We start from the raw sequence: 12117 nt of genomic DNA, 5'->3' as shown, positions 1-12117 counted from the left end.
GAATATGTTATCACTAAGAAAGTGAAGACACCAAGTGTGGACTGCTTTTTCACGAAGCTCTGTTATGAGAGTGAGGACAGTTAGGTAGTAGATCTGAGGTAGCACAGGGATTAGGGAGAGCTTATCTTTAAAACAGAAGGCGCTTGTGTACAGATAAATACTGAGGAGAGGAGCTCTGCTTCTGGTGGACTGGAATATTTTCGGTCAACCTTCCTGCTAAGTAAAACTACATATAACTGCACAAAATACACTTTTGAAAAATCTGTTTGGAGGAGTTATAGAACTATCAAAGGAAGAAAGAACTTCAGGACAAATATCTGGGAGAAAGGAAAATTCAAAGAAATGGGCACAGCAAGTGGAATCTGCCAATCAGGCAAGCAGATTCCAAGAAGGTGAGGCGCTACTTTGGAAGCACTCGCAGGCTTCAGGCGGGGGACAAACACTGAACATCGGAAACTACCAAAGAGGAGGAGGATTGGTAAACACCCAGGCTTTGGTAAGAACACCACAGAGCTACATTCTAGCAGTAAGTGTGAAATATAGACCAGCCCTCACAGGACTTCAAACCATTTGAGTCTCTGTGAGGATTTAAGATGACGCATGATTCCTATCACCTCTAGCACAGATGCCTGCAAAGACCCGAAGGAAAATCTTTCTAGGAAATATAATATCGTCCAAAGCCTCAAATTCTCTCTATACTATTTCCTATATAATACCCAGCATGTAATTTTTTTACAAAAAGGCAAATTAGAGGACAAGATAGGTTTAAAATGAAACAATAGACAATGGAAATAGACCCACAGGGTTACTAAATAATGGAGTTACCAAACACACCTTCTAAATGAACTTGGGTAATACGTTTAAGACACAAAAGACAAGTTTTGAGAATTTCAGCAGAGATTTGAAAGACATAAAAGAGAACCCACTGATAATTCTAGAACTAAAAAACACAATAAATAATATTAAGAAGTTAATGGCTGTACTTAATAGCAGACAGACCTGAAGTGACTAAAAAAGAGGACAGAAGAAAATATTCAGACTAAAAACAAGGAGAGAAAAAAGAACAAAAGACACAGAAGTATTGTCAAACCCAGATGGGGCATAGTGATAAGGTCTAATGCCTTTGCAATTTGAGTTTGATCATGTAAGAAGGGGAAAATGTCACAACCAATGTTAAATGACAAAATTAAAATCCTCCAAAACTAACAAAGCCCCTAAGATACAAATCCAAGAAGCACTCACAACAAGCAGAGATGGCCAGATCATTATACCTATGCACACCATCGTTAGGTTTCTGAATGGGAATATAAACTCTTAAAAGCAGTTTGGCAAGAAAAACGTACAAGCTTAAAAGGAGGAAAAATAGAACTGGCAGCTGTCTTTTGCTCAGAAACAATGGAGGGCAAAAGACAATAAACCACATATTCAAAATGCTGAAGAAAAAACCTACTGACATAGAATTTGATAACCGGCAAAAGAATCACTCATAAGTAAGGTCTAAATAAAGACATTTTCAGACAAGTACAAAGTGAGAAAATTTGTCACTACAAAGCATGCAATAAAAGAAATGATGAAGAGAATACTTCATCAAAGGAAATTAATTCCATCAGAAACTCCTAAGTGAAATAAAAAATAAAGTATAGAATACGTGAGTAAATATAATCAATGATCTAAGGCTCTATATCAAAAACCTAGAAAAAGAACAGTAAATTAAACCAAAAAGTATACAGAAGAAAACTATTTTTAAAAAATCAGTGAATCAAAAAGAAAACAAATAAAAATTAAACCAAAAGTTATTTTTAAATTTAAAAACTGATAAACCAAGAAAGGCCAATTAAAAAAAGTGAAAAAGAAAGCACAAATTACCAAAATCAGAATTGAAAAAGGAGATATCACTACAGATCCTACAAACACTGGAAAAGATAGTAAGATGATATTGTGAATAACGTTATGTCAATAAACTTGAAACTTACCAATAATAACAGTCCTGGCCAGGTGCAGTGGTTCACACCTGTTATCCCAGTACTTACGGAGGCGGAGGCAGGTGGATCACCTGAGATTGGGAGTTTGAGACCAGCCTGACTAACATGGAGAAACTCTGTCTCTACTACAAATACAAACATAGCTGGGCATAGTGGCACATGCCTGTAATCTCAGCTACTTGGGAGGCTGAGGCAGGAGAATTACTTGAACCCGGAAGACAGAGGTTGCAGTGAGCTGAGATCACACCTTCGCACTCCAGCCTGGCCAACAAGAACGAAACTCTGTCTCAAAATAATAATAATAACAACAGTCCTTCACAAATTATCCCAAAGTTTGGTATACTTCCTAATTCTTTTAATGAGATCAGTATAACACTGATACAAAAACTTCATAAAGTCATTAAAAAATGTCTCTTCCTTCCTATTCTCTGATAGTGTTTGTAGAATATTATTATTATTTCTAATGTTTGGAAGACTTTACCTATGAAGACATCTGAGCCTAGACTTTTCTTCACGTGAAAGTTTTATTACAGATTTAGTTCTATTCTGATATTTAAATTTCCCCTGTATTATTTTCAGCAAGTTGTGTTTTTATAGAGTAGTTATTTTGTCCACTTCAAATGTATTGGCATAAAGTTTATAATATCTTCTTATTAAAAAGTTATAGACAAAATATTGGCAAATCAAATCCAAGAATATATCACATCATGATGAAGTGGTGTTTACCCCAAGAATGAAAAGTTGATTTAACATTTACAAATCAATCAGTATAATTCTTGTCTGATCAGAAAAAGGAGAAAGGTCACATATTGTCTCAATAGATGCAGAAAAGGGCATTTGTTTACATTCAACTGCCATTACCAATAAAAACTGTCAGCAAATCAGGATAGAAGGAAACATCTTCAGTGTGATAAAGGGTATCTACAATAACAATGCAGCCAATATAATACTTAATTGTAAAATAGCGAATGCTTTCTCCTTGAGGTTGGGCTGGTTTGGGTAGGTGTACCAGTCAGGATAGGCGTGGGTACACGGTGGTAATGAGCAGCCCCAAATCTCAGTGACTTAAGATAGCAAAAAGCAGTAGCTCACACCTGTAATCTCAGCACTTTGGTAGGCTGAGGTGGGAGGACTGCTTGCACACAGGAATCCAAGATCAGCATGGGCAACATAAACCCCAAAACCCCAGCTCTACAATTAGCAGCTGGGCATGGTGGCTCATGCCTGTAATCCCAGAACTTTGAGAGGCCAAGGTGGGCAGATTACCTGAGGTCAGGAGTTCGAGACCAGCCTGGCCAACATGGTGAAACCCCATCTCTACCAAAAATACAAAAATTATCTGGGCATGGTGGCACCTCCCTGTAATCCCAGGTACTGGAGAGGCTGAGGCACGAGAATCACTTGAACCTGGGAGGCAGAGGTTGCAGTGAGCTGCTACCACGCCACTGCACTCCAGCCTGGGAGACAGAGAGAGAGAGAGACTCTGTATCAAAAAATAAATAAATAAAATAAATTAAAAATAAATAAATAAACCAGCAGGGCATGGTAGTGCGTTCCTGTGGTCTACTTTGTAGGCTGACATGGGAGGACTGCTTGAGCCGTGGAGGTTGGGGCTGCAGTGAGTCACGATCACACCACTGCACTCCAGCTGGGCACCAGACTGAGACCCTGTCTCAAAAACAAACAACAAAACAAAACAAAAAAAAGATGGCAAAAGAGTCTGTCCCACTCATGCCATATCTCACTGCAGGCTGGCTAGTAGTGAGTGTGATCTCTGATCCATGTTCTCACTCTGGGAACCAGACTGAGATAAGTTCCACCATGTAGATCACTGTGGTTGCTCCAAGACAGAGTGATATAAAGTGACACTCACTAGGTCCTCAATACTTTCTCCAAGACATGACACATATCATCTCTACTCAAATGGACCAAAACAAGTCACATGGTCTCACATAACTTCAAGGGGACAAGGAGGTATAATTTTGTGTGTGTGTATGAAAGTACAGGGGAACAGGATGTTGGTGAACAGTGATAATGTTCCCACATTCAAACAGGATAATGTCCTGCCTTGAAAGAATGAGATATTTATATTGATGACTTCACAGATGGAGCACTTGTGGGAGATGAAGCAGAGGCCAAAATCTTCAATGTATAAGGGTACTCCGAGGAGGTCACAAAAATCAAGGACTGAGAAGAGGAAGACTCCAGGACTGCTAACAACATTGACATCCATGTTTTCCTTGGTTGGCTCCAGCTAAGGGAATGACCTCAGTCTAACAGAGTCTGTTTTTCTCTTCTTAGGTAATTCAGGTCTGCCTTAACCAGAAATTCTCCTCTGGTATCCTAAACTATGTGTCCTCACTGTTCTCTAAACTAGAATATCCTTTTAGGGTGTTAGGACCCTCAACGTTCCTTGTAGAACAGTTTCTTCATCTCAGTCTGCCATTTCTCAAAGTCCAGATTTTAGCTAAGGGTGTAATGCTAAGAATATCTGTTTCTTCCCATTCTCCCGGAAAAATGCCTAGGCTCAGCACCAGATTATGCTGTTTGATCCTGCTAAAATACTATCCTTTATCTCTTGAGGCATTTAAACCCTTCCCTCAAGACTCAACATAAATCCTGCCTCTATCCTAACACCTATTCACTTCAGCTCATACTGTCGAAAAGCCAACCCCCGAGCTCTAGGCCCCTTTGCGATCCCACAAAGCAGGAATTTTGTCTTACCTAGAAAGGAGCAGGCAAAAGCTTTGCCTTCTCTCTCACTGGGAAGAGAGGTGACATCCCGAGTCATGATATGCAACAGTCAGAAATCATCACGGGCTGCCATTTAGCTGTGTCCTATCTCTTTTTGGGAATTTCTTATGAGTTCTCTGTGCACCATGATTAAGAGCCACCAAGCTACTGGCAGTGTAGGGTCCACTCTGAAAAACCAGTTCTCTGCTCAAGCAAGTCTCAGGGTCAAAATTGAAGGACAAGAGTAGGAAGGCCATTCTGGTCTCAAATCCAAGGCATAGTCTCCAATGACTTTACTGAAAATAAATCAGTTTGTTTCTCAACAGCTTCAGAACCCAAAGGAATGCAAGAAATTGGCCCCCAATAAGTGACTGTTTTCATCTTCCATTCAACAGATGGCCGCTCTATGCCCTCGTTGGCCTTATTCTAGGCCTTGCAGATACAAAGGTGGAAAACAACTGAGTGCTGTTCTTTAGGAGGTTGTAGTCTAGTGCAAAAGGTGGACGTGGAATCAAATGATTAAGTAGGATACGCCAAAGGGTCCCAGCCTGTGCTCCAAGGAACACAATAACAACAGGTGTGGGGGATGAATGTTTTTTCTTTCTATCTGCCTGCCCAGCATCCACTTGCCCTTTTTCCGTTGATACTCCAATATCCCTTGGGAAAATTCTTCACATAGACCCTTATTCCAAATGCCTCAAGTGGAGCTGACGCTACCGCCTGAATCTAAAAGTAGGCATGTGACCCAGTCCAGCTGATTAGAGCCTCAAATCTCCCTACTCACAGTAACTGATTCAAGAATACCCAAGGCTCAATTAGAGCCCATCAAAGGCTCTATTTTTCTGCAATAGAAAATGGGACATTTTCTGCAACTACTACGAGAAAGATACTCTCTTTTCCATACTCAGAGTTCTGGAGCTATCGACATGGAGGCTGTGGGAGCCCCGTGAAGAGACAGTCTGCCTGAGAATAAAGCACAGAATCCAGGAATGAAGATTCTTGATATTATAGGGAGCCTGGTTCCAGCCTTGGCTGACGAGATCGACACCTTCATTCATTCACTCATTCATTTATTCAACAAAAAATTACCAGACATCTGTTATGTTACAGGTGTTATTTTAGGCCTTAGGGATATAGAAGTGAATAAACTATGTAAAACCCCTACCTCAAGGAGCTTGCAATTCCTTAGGAAGAAACAATCACATAAGATCCCTCTACTGAAGGCAGTGGTCCTCAACCTTTTTGGCACCAGGGATCAGTTTCATGGAAGACAAATTTTCTATGGACAGAGGGAGGACAGTTTCAGGACGAAACCGTTCCACCTGAGATCATCAGGCACTGGTTAGATTCTCGTAAGGAGTGCACAACCTAGATCCCTCACATGCGCAGTTCACAGTAGGATTTGCACTCCCACCAGAACCTAATGCTGCTGCTGATCTGATAGGAGGCAGAACTCAGGGGTTAATGCTCCCTCACTCGCCACTCACCTCCTGCTGACGGCCCAGTTCCTACAGACCACGGACTGATACCAGTCTGTGGCCCAGGGGTTGGGGATCCCTGATTTAAGGTACTTGCACTGAGTGGAGAAAAACAGACAATAACCAAGAAAATAAGTAAAATAAATATTATGATAGATGGTGATAATTGCCACCAAAAAAAAAAAATACAGCAAGGAAAAGGATTTGGAATGACATTTTAAGTAGGGTGATCGATGAGGGTCTAATGAGTCAATAACATTTTCCTGGAGACCTAAAGGAAACGAGAGTGGACTGTCAGGGAGATGCCCTCGGGCAAGAGGGGCAGGTGCCAGGGCTATGGTGTGAGGATGCAGGGCATGTTGGACAAACAGGAAGGAGGCAGGTGAGCCGGGAGAGACAGAGGAAGGTGCAGTCTCAGAGGGTAGCCGTGGTGGGCATCCATAAGGACTTCAGCTTTTATTTTCTCAATGATGCAAATTGTGCCTAGGGCTGGAAGGAGGATTTGAGGGTGGACTGAGCAGAGCAGAGGACTGATCTGGCCCATGGCATATTTTAACAGGATCAATCTGTCTGCTGCATTGAGGAGACAGTGACAGGAGTAAGGACAGACCATTTAAGGACTTAGGGAGGTGACTATAATAATCCAAACAAGAGCTATGACCACGGCTTGGACAAGAATGGTAATGATGGAGAAGGCAAGAAATGGCCAGAGCCAATTTATTCCCCTAAAAGCACTTTGTCAGCTCGGGCAACAGAGTGAGACCTTGACTCTAAAAATAAAAAAATTTAAAAAAAATTAAAAATTAGCCAGGCATAATGGTACAAGCCTATTGTCCCAGCTACTTGGGAGACTGAGACGGAAGGACTCCTTGAGCCTGGGAAGTTGAGGCTGCAGTGAGCTAAGATCCCACCACTGCCCTCCAGCCTGAGTGACAGAGTGAGACCTTTTGTTTTTTAAAAAACAACAAAAGCACTTAATGTTGCTTTTCCATCATTTGCAACTGGAGGAGGCTCAGCTAACATGCCCTATTTCACCAAATCTTAGACGACATCCACAGTAAAGCCACCATTATTTTATGCAACACTTTGAAGAAAAGCAACTCTGCCAATTAATCTGTGGCATGATCCTGTCTCTGTTTATTATATATCATGTGAGCGTGAACAGCTGTGACCACTTGCACACAATGAATTAAACTTTAGCCTAAAGAATGTGGATGATGGTCCTGTCACAATTACACAATGGCAAATATTTAGCTGTGGTTTAGCTTCAAAGTATTTAAATCAGACTTGTTCTGGTCAGGCAGGTGTTTACATCTTCAACCTTCAACCACGCAATGACTAGGTTTGGGAGAGCTTGTTTGTTCACTGGACCATGTCACTCCCTGCTTAAAACCCTTCAGTGACTCCAAAATGCCTATAAGATCAAGTCCAAACACCTGACCATGGCCACTGGGCCCTTTAAGGCCGGCCAGGCATTCAGGGTTCATTTTTTATGCCTTCCAGCTTCATACTCCACAGTGCAGGAGTACTAAGCTCCCTCAATGCCCCTACATGAGCCAGGCTTACTCTTTACCATCTGCCTTTGCACATACTCTTCCCTTTCTCTGAAACGTCCTTCCTCCTTCTATCAGCCACTTCTTCCCCCCAGGTAACTCCTGCCATTTCTGCAAGATGCCAGTCTAAAAGAGGAGGCCTTTTCAGATCCCTCCTCCCCACTCTGAGTTAGGGACCCTCCTCCAGGATATCAGCATCACCTGAGCTCACCCATGTCAGGGCACTTACACACCCTGTGTTGTCCTGGTGGTTTACTTGCGCTGGGAGCAAATTGTTAACAAATTGCTAACAATTTGTTAACAAGTTAACACTTGCCTTCATTCTCCTCATATTCCTAGTCCCCAGCACAGGGGTGGGTGCAGAAAATATGAACAGTAAATGCCTACTAAATAAATGAGTCGGTTGGTGGCAAGTAATACTGTTTTACCTGTACAAGGAAATGTGTGAGAAATATACTGGCAAAATCAAACAAGTTAATGTTTCATTGGGCTGGAAGATGGCAAAATGAGGAGAGCCCTAACCTTATATATATATATATATATATATATATATATATTTTTTTTTTTTTTTTTTTTTTTTTTTTTTTGAGACAGAGCTTAATTCTTGGTGCCCAGGCTAGAGTGCAATGGTGCGATCTCAGTTCACTACAACCTCCGCCCCCCGGGTTCAAGGAATTCTCCTGCCTCAGCCTCCCAAGAAGCTGGGATTACAGGTTCCTGCCAACATGCCCGGCTAATTTTTGATTTTTAGTAGAGACAGGGTTTCACCATGTTGGTCAGGCAGGCCTCTCCTGACCTCAGGTGATCTGCCCACCTCAGCCTCCCAAAGTGCTGGGATTACATGCGTGAGCCACCATGCCCGGCCTCCTAACCTTGTATTTTAACAAGCACCAAAATAGGCAGTTAACCTTAGGCCCGATCTGCTTATAGAATAAGGAACAGGAAAATCAAAAGGTTGGCTACACCAGAGATAACTATTTTGCCAATGAATATTTTCTGGGGATAAAAGACAAAGACGGTTTTCAATATAAGGGTGGCAAATTTCCTCTATAAATAAAAGAGAAAGATGCTGGGAAAATTAGCAAAAGCATGACTTTTGACCCAGGCTAGAACCACAAACCCCTGCAATTGAGGGTGATGCTGCATAGTGTTCAAACTCTTATTGCGACATGCAAGAGCCTCCATCACCTTTGTGCCCACCTCTCCTCTGTCCAAAACTGGCTCCTTACCTGCATGTGCTCCAGACTAAAGACCAGGAAAAGCTGGGGCCTCTCAGTGCCCCCAAGACCCTGCACTGGTTTCTCAAAGCCCTTATCACCATGGATGGTCATTCAGGGCCATTCGCCTAGGAATTCCTTTAAGGAAGGCTCTCTTGGGCCTGACACAGCAGGTGCTCCCTTAACCTTGACTGTGTTCATCTATCTTTTTGAGAAGGGTTCTCCAAGCAGGCACATGAGTAGCACTGACAGCCCTGGGAGTTCTAGAAGCCATCCATGATGTACGCACATAGCCAATGCCCTGGGTAATGATGACACGCACAGCTTTCAAAGCAGACTGTCCTGCCTCAAGCCCAGCTCTACTTCTTACCAGCAGTGACCAGGACAGCCCCCTTTCTAAGGCAGCCACCTCAAGGGGCATGAAAAGGACTGAGTGAACACTGCGTGCTAGCATGGCTGGAACATAGTAAGTGCTATGTCTCAGCTCTTATCTGGGGCACAGTGGAGACTGGCGAGTCAGCACAGTAGGAAACCAGCTTTGAGAGGCAGAGGGCTCTTAACAGATAACGGCACAGCTCGGTACTGCTTGCATTTATAAGGCAATTTTCACGTGGATTACTAGTGGTTAAGCTTCAAACAACCCTATAAAGTAGCAAGTGGTATCATAACTTACATTTCATAGATGAGGGGACTAATGTTTCAGAGAGGTGAAGTAAGTTTTCCAGGGACACGCTGCACTGAAAAGAGGGTTCTGCTAGTCCAATACTGAGCTCTATCGACCTGAACTGCAAGGCCCCAGCCAGGAAGTTGAGATGCGGTTGGAGAGCCTACACCACTTCTGCGCCAGGGAGGCTGCCCAGAGCAGGACGGAACCACAGAGTTTAGCAAAGTTTCCCTGGGCTGTCCTGGGTAGACTGAAGAGAGCTGCATCCAACAGGCCCTTGCACGAGACCAAATACGTCGTGGGCGCGCGCGCGCGCACACACACACACACACACACACACACACACACACACACACACACACGGTGCAATCCGCTCCCCCAGGCCACCTCCGTCAGCCTCAGGCTCTCAAAGAAATCTCGGTTTCCTGGGGAGCCCGAGCCTAGAAACATCAGACTAGTCTCCGAAGTCAACTCCTCCCTTCCACACCCCCAAGTGCAGGTTTCCGGTTCAACTCTGAAGCCGCCTCCCCAGTCCCGCGCTAAGGCACCGTCCCGACCACTAAACGGCACGAGGTACCTAGGAGTTGCCTCAGCAGAAGCGCCACGCCTGGCACGGGGTCGGGCACACACTGCCTTCGCTGGGCGAAGTGGCCGTGCCTGGGTCCCCGCGCCGGGCAGCATGCGGTGCCCCGCAGGGCTCGGCCGAGTGTGGTGGAGGGAGGGGATGCCTGGCCCCTGCCCGAGCGGGGCGGCGCGAGGCGGGAAGTCGCACCCCTGGCCCTCTTACCTTCCTCATTCTCGTCAAACACTGGGGGCTTGTGGGAGTGGTTCCCGCCCATATTCCGCCGTTGCTACCGCTGCTACATGCCCGGCCGCTGGGAAGCCGGATGCGGGATGTGGGACGCGCGCAGAGATGCGGGATGCCGGGGGCGCGCCCAGTCCAGGTTGTAGCCGCGCGCGGAGCCCGAGGGGGCCGAGCGCTGTGCAGGGGCGGGGACTGCGTTCCCCTTCTCCTGGGCGCCCCTCGGAATGCGCTCGCCGGGACCCCGCGCCCGCCGCGTCCTCTGCCGTGCCCCGCCTCGGGGTGCGCTCGCAGGTCCTTACTCCGGTGCCCGCCCGGGAACCTGGGAGCTCCTGGCGCCGGGGCCAACGTGCGGCGCTCCTCGCCGGCTACAGCGGGCGGGAGACGCGAGGCGGCGCGGAAGGAGGGGAAGGAGGGGAAGGAGCGGGGGAGGAGGGGACGGGCGAAAGCAGCACGCAGTGGGCGGTGGCAGGGCGGAAGGAGCTGAGAAAGGGATCGGCCCAGAGGAATCTGAATCCCTGCTCGGCCCTCCGTCGGTAGGGAACTCAGTCCCTCCAGGCAGTAAGCGGTTTGTCAGCACCCACTATGGCCAGGCCCCGGCTACGCGCTTTGTTAGCACCATCCCACATCCGCCTCCAACAACCCAGCAGTAAGAAAGCATCGTTCATATTTTAGAGCGCGGTAGACGGAGGTCCAGAAGTAAAGGGGCTCTTAGGTCTGTGGTTAGTCGGCCCTGGCTGCGAAGTGAGTCCCAGGACTCCCCGCTAGGCTGTATTTGCCCATTCGTATTGGGACGGGCAATGGAGTGTCTGCTGGCTCTCCAACTGACGCTGTTCCTCTTAAGATTTTTCTCAGTGTTTAATGAATGAAAGTATCTAGACCTTCTGGGACTAATCTGACCCCTTCATTGTACATGGGGAAACTGAGGCCCAAGACAACCGTAGTTTGCCCCAAACCATTATCCCTGGGAATGGCAGGGCATGAGTCTCGGGATTCCCCCCAAATTGGGCAGCAGCGGCGTCCGATTTAGGGGCAAGGCTAGCATCAGAATCCCTGGGCTTCCGCGGCGGGAGCTGGGGAGCCTGGATGGGGAGATACACGCCACAGTTGCGGGTGCCTAAGTAATGGGTGCAGCAGATGCGCCCCGAAGCTTGTAGGGTGAGCGCGGGTTCCCAGGACTCTCCCTGAGGGACAGGCAGGTCCCCCTGCCTTGCAGTCCTGCGGGCCCAGCTCTCTAGACTGCAGGGAATCTTTGGCCACATCCTGCCCTCTGCTGGGCGCCTGGAACCACTGTCCGCGCTTTGTTAGAAAACAGGGGTTCTTTGTGAGTCTCTTCGTCCTATCTCGTCCCCCAGTCCCCATCCCCTACCTGGTCTTTCTCTCCAGTTCTCTCCCCTTCTTTCTTTTTCTTGGAGGAAGGGTGAGGGTAGCCGGGGAGCCTAACACAGAAAACAAAACAAAACAAAAAAACTCCTAAAGGCAATGAGAAAGAACTGAGAAGTTCTGAGGCAGGCCCACCCACTATGACCCAGAGCTGGCTCTACCATTTCCTGGCAATGTGTCCCACCTTGGAGTTCTCATGTGCAAAGTGGGCTGATTGATATTAACTCCCTGGGCTGGCTGTGAGAATTATATCAGGTAATATTTATAAAAGCAGGCAACAGTGCCTGGCATATAATAAATGATGA

General features: G+C 46.0%; 2 protein-coding genes across 3 annotated transcripts in view; one reads left to right on the top strand and one right to left on the bottom strand.

Annotated features, from left to right (window-relative positions):
• Nucleotides 1-10850, bottom strand: part of STK32B (serine/threonine kinase 32B) — a 411092-nt gene extending 400242 nt beyond the window's left edge. For both annotated transcript variants that reach the window (XM_050792141.1, XM_050792142.1), the window contains exon 1: nucleotides 10415-10850. In XM_050792141.1, coding sequence (XP_050648098.1) covers nucleotides 10415-10466 — 52 coding nt within the window. In that variant the 5' untranslated portion in view covers nucleotides 10467-10850. The remainder of the gene's footprint in view (nucleotides 1-10414) is intronic.
• The window catches only part of CYTL1 (cytokine like 1), a 259423-nt gene that overhangs the window by 210343 nt on the left and 36963 nt on the right, over nucleotides 1-12117 (top strand). The gene's annotated exons all lie outside the window — the stretch shown is intronic.

Source organism: Macaca thibetana, chromosome 5 (genome assembly GCF_024542745.1).
Source record: "Macaca thibetana thibetana isolate TM-01 chromosome 5, ASM2454274v1, whole genome shotgun sequence".
In the NCBI taxonomy this organism is placed as follows: Eukaryota; Metazoa; Chordata; class Mammalia; order Primates; family Cercopithecidae; genus Macaca; species Macaca thibetana.
The sequence above is the reverse complement of the archived record's forward strand: the minus strand, read 5'-3'. Positions and strand labels throughout refer to the sequence as shown.